This window comes from Dipodomys spectabilis, unplaced genomic scaffold, assembly GCF_019054845.1.
Source record: "Dipodomys spectabilis isolate Male_0828 unplaced genomic scaffold, ASM1905484v1 ptg000019l, whole genome shotgun sequence".
NCBI classification, from domain to species: domain Eukaryota; kingdom Metazoa; phylum Chordata; class Mammalia; order Rodentia; family Heteromyidae; genus Dipodomys; species Dipodomys spectabilis.
This window is the reverse complement of record NW_024870696.1, coordinates 10,452,276-10,461,078: the sequence shown is the minus strand read 5'-3', so window position 1 is coordinate 10,461,078 and position 8,803 is coordinate 10,452,276. Positions and strand designations below refer to the sequence as shown.

Sequence of the window (8,803 nt, the reverse complement as noted above, 5' to 3'; positions counted from 1 at the left end):
TCAGGAAGCTGAAATGTGAGGATAATGGTTCCAAGCCAGCCTGGGCAGAAAAGTCCCCCTGAGACAAGTATGTATCTCCAATTAACCACTCAAATACCGAAGTGGCTCAAGTGGTAGAGCACTAGCCTTGAGCACAAAGAGCCTCAGAGACAGCATCCAGGCCCTGAGTTCAAGTCCCAGGACAAGTAAAATAATTATATATGTGTGTGTGTGTGTGTGTTCTTTTTAAAGTTTTCCTCTTTTTCTTCCTTTTCTCTTCTTTATTTTTCTTGAGAGTAAAGGTGTCTTCTTATTCACAGCAGATATGGAAATATAATGAGAAGGAATGTGAAGTGCTACCTAAGTTTATAACCATAGTTACGAAATAACTCATAAAGCTGTGAATGTGTCTCAGGTAAATCTGGTCTTGGCTTTTCACTGGTTTTAGCTTCTCACACTTTTCTAACATGCCTTACTTTGAGTAAATCTTTAAATTATGTTTCAATATAAAGATTCCTATTTTTTGATCGCTGTCAAAATTACATCGTCTGGAACATACACCTTTACCACATCTACGTTTCTCAGATATTGTAAATTCTAAGCAGATCCTTGTTGTATTCCACAAATAACATATTAGATTATGATCCCACATAAATTTCCAGATATAGAAATAGCCTGATATTATTCACAGTTAAATCTAAGCTTTATTTCTGTGATTATTGACCATCACATTCAAGTCTTAAGTGCTTTTAACTCCTGAAAGGCTGCAATAAATACATAGAATTAAATATGCTAAGTGGGAAGAGAAAACATATATTCCTTTAATTGACTTGGAAATAATTTTTAAAATATGAAAGTAAGGAAATATATCCGCAAATCACTTAAATGCATTTTAAAGCAAATCTTGGTCTTATGATTAGAATACCAGTGGTTTTCCTTGCTATGGAAAAGAAGCTGCATAATATGTTTCTAATTATGTTTATCCTCACAATGTATATTTTACAGTACTCAAGAATCTTTTGTTTTATGCTTGATTTTGAATTCATAAATGACTAGGTTTTAAACCTTTTTTTACATAGCAGTAAATTTGGCCTTTGAAAATTAACTAAGACTGTTTAAATTGTAATGTATCAGGATTTAAGAGTACATATATGTGGAAAAGGGTCTAAATATAATATTCTTCTAAAGATAATATTTTAGGCCTTTTAGGACTGATTTTCTTCAGTGCTTAGAAGAGATCGTTGTATCAGTGTTTTACCACTGGCCTGCCTCCCAGCTCATTAAGACTGGCACTTAAGTGGGAATTGTTATCACATATCTCTAGGTCTTTCTTGCTTATAACACCAGTCATTTTGCTCAACACATATTTAAATTATCCAAAAGCATCAGAAAGGAAAATGTTTAAGCTATGTGTGGATGGTTTATTAAATTTGCACAAACAATATGCAATAATTTTAAACAATTATTTCAGTGTATTGCCAAAAAGGTGAATATCATTAAGTAGCTTAGGACAACCCTTTTTAATTTCAAATACATTACCTGGATAGAACATTCTTGCCATGATTTTTCTCATGGCACCTTTTATTTGTTCATTTCTAAGACTGTAGATAATAGGATTGAAAAGGGGAGGGATTACGGAATAAAACACTGACAGGACCATATCCAAGGTGGTTGCTGATATTACAGATGGCCTCAGGTACACATAAAAGCCTGAGCTAAGGAAGATTGACACCACAAGAATGTGAGGAATACAGGTAGAAAAGGCCTTTTTCCTGTCTGCTCCACTTGGAAACTTGAACACAGTAGAAAAGATTTGAATATAAGACCCTATGATAAAAATGAAACAGCCACCACCAATTCCCAGAGCAGAGACAACAATCGTGATCTCATTTATTATTGTGTCAGAGCAAGAGAGCTTCAGCAGCGATGGAATGTCACAGAAGAACTGGTGGATCACTTTGGACCTGCAGAAGGGCAGCAGGAACGTATTGGCTGTGTGCACACTTGCGTAAATAAGTCCACTGAACAGAGAGGCCAATGTCATCTGGGTGCATATTCGAGGGTTCATGATGACGGGGTAGTGGAGGGGCTGGCAGATGGCCACATAGCGATCCCGAGCCATGATGGTGAGGAAGAGAAGTTCCACATATACAAAAAATACTACTAGAAAGACTTGAGCTACACATCCGGTCTTTGAAATGGTGCTGTTGCCAAGCAAAGAATTAATGCAGGAGTTAGGGACTGTAACAGAAATGTAGCATGCATCCAAGATAGATAGATTTCTGAGGAAGAAATACATGGGAATATGAAGCCCTTTGTCAAAGATAGTGACAATAACAATGAAGATGTTTCCTATTAAAGTGGCCAAATAAACCAGAGAGAAGGATATGGCATGCAAAATTTGGAGATTCCGCACATCAGAAAATTCCATGAGGAGAAACTCCATCACTGTAGTGGAATTGGGCACGTCTGAGTGATCCAGCGTATACCTAGGAATGGGGAGAGAAATCCTGGACTCAGAAAGAGTAACATTATGGAAAGAAAATTCATAACTATTACAGTATTGGTCTTTGTTTAAGTCTAATCTGTAATCATGGTCTGGATATATTTTTCAGTGCTTTCCATTAGGCTATATGATACTTTATTGAAATTGAATAGATGCTCAGTTAGTAATGTTGCTGCTGTTGCTTAAGCAACTTTTTTCAATGGACAGATACAGTTATTCATGTATACTTTATCTTCATTCTATAATACTGCAGAAATTACAACACCACTAAAATATTATTAATGTTTATCTATGTCAGACCAGGTACAGAATTTGGAAACTATTACTACTCATTACCACAATATTATACTGTTAGGATTACAACTGAAATAAAACATTTTGTGTTTTACATTGTTTCTCAAGGTGTTTTGAGTAGAGGTGCAATCTTGATGATTTACAATGAATACAAGTATGGCGTTGTTTTCTAGTTATTTAGTTCAAGTGCTAGTTTCTGTAACAGTGTGAAATTGTTCATTGACTTATTTACTTAGTTGTTTATTGTCTATCATGAATCAACTTCGTAGCTTGGTAATCACTGAGACCACTCTCTATCAATTTACCCTAAGTCCCTTCATAAATATACATTTAAACAGGAGTTCATCTGCTGTTTTTTTTTTTGTTGTTGTTGTTTTTGTTGTTGTTCTTGAGCCAGGAACAATTGTTGACTATCAGTTATAGGCTCTAGATGTTAGTAGGTGACATTTCATCTTTAAAAACCTCCGGGCTTCAAGAAATGTTCTTGAAATGTCTCTGGTATTCATAATTTTATGATGATGAGTTAGTAATAATTTATTCCTTTCATATTTATGTGTATATTTATGTATGTATTCATATTGGTGTATTAAGGAGCTGAAAAGGCATTGAAATTAAAAAAAGTTACTAAAATTTATCTCAGTTGAATGATTGGTATGGGGATTCCACTCCTATTGTATGCAGCTCCTTTTTTTTTTATAAAAGTGCTAGACTCTCTAGACTTCAATCATATTTCATTAATATGTGTTGTAATCAGCATGTACACAAAAACTTCATTTTTTCTTTTGTCATTCCCTTGGTTTGAACTTATGGCCTGGTCACAGTCCTTGAGTTTCTTTTGCTCAAGGCTAGCAAAATATTTTGAAAAAGAAAGTAATACTTAGCTTTTGCAAAAAAACATGGTATAGAGCTATAATTATCTTCAACATGCTAGTTATATATGACTAGGTAGTGACTTTGTGCAGATATGTCTAAAATTATTACAGAATTAATAATGTTGATATTTAGGGGAAACAGTAACTATCATTAATATGGTTTGGTTGGTATTTTCTAGAAACTATACTTATCTCATATTGACCAAATGTCAAGTATAAAATCCTACCTCATTTATTTAGCAATGGCAAATTAAAAATTAGGTAAATTCCAAATTCCACTAACCAAAAAAAAACACACCTGTGAAACAAATGTGTCTCTCTCTCTATAAAAACTTAAAGTTTTTATGAAAGTGAAGTTATATATTTGAACATATATTCAAAATAATCTAATTACTGGGTCTTCTCCCACAGCCACTAAATAGACTGCATGCTTCTCAATAACAATAAAGGTGGACTATACAGATAGGACTTTGTGTAAAAACATGAAGGTAATATTTATACATTTGTAAACTTTAGGCAGAAAATGCCTTGATTGAAGTTTTCAATAAATTACTCATGCAGTCACTAATTTGCATATTTATTTCCATTTTCAATCATTTGAGAAATTATCATTCCTTAATCAGTTTCAGTTCATGAGTACCTTCAAGTGACTGCAAAGTGAACAGACATTAGATACTCATTTTGAACATTTTATTTGCTATGAAATGAGTATACAATGTAACTCAATTAAATTCATATATAATGTACTATTTGTTTTCTCTTGTATTTATATTTTACTATTATTTGTTTTCTCTTGTATTTATATTTTACTATTTTCCTATCTTATTGTAATTTTCCTTCCCACGGTCTATCTTGGTAGCCTAAATCTTGAACCACAAGGGTTTTAAGTCAGGGCCTTGTGCTACTGTCCTGCCTCCAGCAACGCTTTTGCCTGGTTATTTTGGAGATGGAGTCTTAGAAACATTTTTTCCTGAGCTGGTCTTGAAACACAATCCTGTGAATCTCAGTTTCTGGAGTACTTAGGATTACAGGCATGAAAACAAAACCAGTGTTTTTGATAGTTGCCCATATCTTATACCTTTGCTTGTACTGCTCAGAGATTTGTGTAGAACCAATACATTATTTTATTCTTTAAATTGTTTTTAAATTGGTAGTTACTATAAAATCTAATTGGTGGGTAACTTTGAGGTCATCAAATCCCAGTCTTTGAAAGGATGGGACTTGTGCTAGCACTTGCCTACTCACCCACAATCTTGCATATGTCTTTACATTGCATGTACCACTCAACTTTATAAAACTCATTAGTTTGACTAATTTCTTACTTAAATGTTAAACTGGATGAATTGCCAGCATCTATGGATAGTTTGTTTTCAACTGATTCTGTTTACTGTCGCAAATAATCTAGACAATCAGTTGAAAGTGTCAAACATACAAAATCGAACAAAAGAAGCTAACAGACCATCTACACCAGCATTGTAACACCAATATTAATAAGAAATCATACTCACTATGTCCAAACTGTAAATAGAAACTTCCTTTAGCAGTATTTTCAGCCACACACTGTGATTAAATGTAGATCAGTCAAATTTGCAAATTAAACTCCAATTAAAATCAGTGTTTCTTTATAGACTTCAGCATGATCTCTGAAGTTCTCTGCTTCTTGTTTATATCAGTATGCAACAGTCCTGCACTGTTCCAAAACTTGTTTTAGGAAAACAATTCTAAACATCTACAGGTGGCTAGGGTCCCAGGAGGAACTCAGGAGGGCACTGTTAAAAAATTGAACTAATTAAGACACTTACGTGGACACCAGTATCATTTGTGCATCTGGATACAATAATTCTCATTAACACATAATCTCTCAAAATATAATACTGAGAAAATCATGAAAAATATTTTAGAGGTTTGGAAGGAGGCAGACTAAATGCTGTTGGAGAGTTGTGGTTAGATACTGTTCTGTGTTAAAATGCAGCAGAACTACTTTAGCTGTAGATTGGGCAATTACCTACTTTCTCCAATTTTTTTCTAGAAACTATGGGTATGCAGAAACATTATAATATGTTGTATACTTGATAAAATAAGCATTCATCTCTACAGTTATAATCAAAATTTATCCCAGAAGCCAATAAGCTATATCAACCATTAAGAATGTGAAATTGCGGTTCTGGACCAGACTCTAAGCTAAACACATCTCTACTAATGGCAGTTGTCTTAGGTTGTAAATCTTTCCATTGTCTGAATGCTGCATATTATCCAAATGGGGTCATTCTACTATGTTCAATTGGTGTTAATTGACCACCTAATATATTCTATGAAATTATCTTATAATATGTGCATAAACTAAGGAATAAAGTAGAAAATAAGCCATTGTCATAAAGTCTGAATGTCTATTTTTGCACCTAAAATGGGAAATGAATAGTATTTTAATAAGTAACCAAATTGACTTATACTAAGAGAGCCTAAATGTAATCCAACAAATAAAATAGAACATAGGGGAAATAAGCATTAAAACATAACATGTATTGATAAGCATATTCATACTTGTAATAAAGGTTTCCAGAAAATTTTCATCGTCAAAAACTTAGTCTTTATATATCTCCTTACTATCTCTGGTAATCGCTCCTCTATTTTTTTTCACAACCTTCACTAAGTTAGGAATTTCATATAACTGGCTTCAAACAGTTTTTGTCTTTTGTGACTTGCTTATTATATTTAGCACAATGCCCAATGTTGTGAATGTGACAGAAGTCCTCTCTACTTAAGGCTGAATAGCATTCTTTTGTATGTAAAGACTACATTACTTTATCCACTCATTTACTGATGAACATCAGGGCTTACTTTCACTTCTGACCTATTGTAAATATTCCAGACATGAACACAAATGTGAATGAGATACAGTCCTTAAAATGGCCAAGAAAGATAAACTGATTATGTGCTATTTGAGTGAAATCATCATTATTTGGGGAAGGGTTTCAGGATCAGTCATAGTCTAAAGCAGATGTAGGGGAAGGAGATGGGCAGAGAGAGACAGAGATAGAGACAGAGAGACAGAGGGAGACAGAGACAGAGAGGGAGATTGATTATAGTTCTGTGGGTGAGAAAGGAGAGACTTTTGAAAATAGTCAGCTGCAGTATGCTTGCCTCTCCCTCAGACAAACTTTCTGTTGTTACAAATGAATATTTCCTTTCACTACGCTGTCTGGAAATGAGATCTAGAACTCCCTAAGATAGTTTTCTAAACTGATGGATTCTTGGGCTGGTAAGGTGGCTCAGTGGTAGAGCGCTTGCCTTGTATACATAAGGCCCTGGGTTCGATTCCTCAGCACCACATAGGCATGAAAAAAAGTCAGAAGTGGTGCTGTGGCTCAAGTGGTAGAGTGCCAGCCTTGAGCTGAAGAGCTGAGGGACAGTGCCCAAGCCCAGACTTCAGGCCCCAAGACTGGATACCCCCCCAAAAAAAAAAACCTTCTGGATTCTAGAACTTTTTATAGAACTGGCTGATTTTTAACCATTTTGTCCATTTCACACAAATAATAAGAGGAAATAACACATAAAGAGATATTTGAAACTCTAAAGACAAAATATAAGTTGACTCTGAATTATTAAATAATACTCAGGAAGAGTTGTTTCATAAATAACACCAGTGAATGGTGACATTTATCTTCACTTCACGAATGTGAAAATTAGGCAATGTATTTTTAATTTCTTAATATACTAACTCCACCTATTCTCTCTACTTTCATAAACTAATTTTTTTAAATTTAATTTTATTTTATTTGAGAACATACTGTACAGAGGAGTTACAATTACATGGGCAGGATAATGCATACATTTCTTACCAAGCATTACAGCCTCCTGCTTTGTTTACTCTTCACCTCCCTTCCCAGCCTCCCCCCTCCCCCAACCCAATCATACCCCTCCTCCCCCCCCCACACCGACATTGTAAAGCTGGTTTTGACATGAAATTTTGTATTTCTCATTGTTGCAACAGGTCCACCTGAATCCTTAAACGACTTGTTTGTCCCCATCTCCTCCACATGTTATACTGACATCAAATATAGTGAAAGCAGGGGTTACACTGTAGGGGAGGGACATACAAAGCAACAAAGAAATAATCTTATAAATGCGTTAGAAACACATGCATGAAAGAAAAACATTAAAATACATATTAGAGGGTTCGTTTTCCTAACATCACATTATCTGACCTTTTCCGCTTGACTCATACCTATACTAGATATTGCAAATAAGGGAAACCATGGGACCTATGTTTCTTTGGGCCTGTCTTACTTCACTTAATATAATGTTTTCCAAGCCTTTCCATTTCCTAACAAATGGGGAAATGTCATTCTTTCTGATGGAGGCATAGAATTCCATTGTGTATATATACCACATTTTCTTGATCCATTCATCTACTGAGGGTAATCTGGGTTGGTTCCATATCTTAGCTATGGTAAATAATGCTGCAATAAACATAGTTGTGCTGGTAGCTTTAGTGTGGTCTTTTTTGTAAACATTAGGGTAAAAGCCCAAAAGTAGGATTGCTGGGTCATAGGGGAGTTCTATGTGAAGTCTTTTGAGGAACCTCCATACTGCTTTCCAAAGTGGTTGAACAAGTTTACATTCCCACCAACAGTGAAGTAAGGTTCCTTTCTGTCCACATCCCCTCCAGCATCTGTTGTTGTTAGAGTTCTTGATTTTTGCTGTTCTAACTGGAGTGAGGTGATATCTCAATGTTGTTTTGATTTGCATTTCTTTTATGGCTAGGGATGTTGAACATTTCTTCATGTGTCTATTGGCCATCCTTCTTTCTTCTTCAGAGAAGCTTCTCTTTAAGTCTTTCGCCCACTTACTTATTGGGCAGTTGTTTCTTTGAGGATTTGTTGTTGGGTGGTTTAATTTTTTGACTTCCAAGTATATTTTAGATATGAGACCCTTGTCCGTTGTATGGCTAGTAAAGATCTTCTCCCAATCCGTGGGCTTTCTATTGATCTTGCTAGTTATGTCATTTGACCTGCAGAAGCTCTGCAACCTTATGCAATCCCATTTGTCCAACCTTTCTTTGATTTGTTGTGTTTCCGGGTCTGTATTCAGAAAATTTCGGCCTGAGCCAAGGAGACCTAGGGTTTCTCCTATTCCATCCTGTAATGTTTTC

General features: G+C 35.0%; 1 protein-coding gene across 1 annotated transcript; it reads right to left on the bottom strand.

Annotated features, from left to right (window-relative positions):
- Window positions 1-1,441: 1,441 nt before the first annotated feature.
- On the bottom strand, window positions 1,442-5,470 carry LOC122103896 (olfactory receptor 14C36). Its single transcript, XM_042674582.1, has 2 exons — window positions 5,454-5,470; window positions 1,442-2,468 (listed from the first exon to the last, which is right to left on the bottom strand). Exons 1-2 carry the CDS (start codon window positions 5,468-5,470, stop codon window positions 1,442-1,444), a joined length of 1,044 nt encoding a protein of 347 aa, XP_042530516.1.
- Between the last annotated feature and the right edge of the window lie 3,333 nt (window positions 5,471-8,803).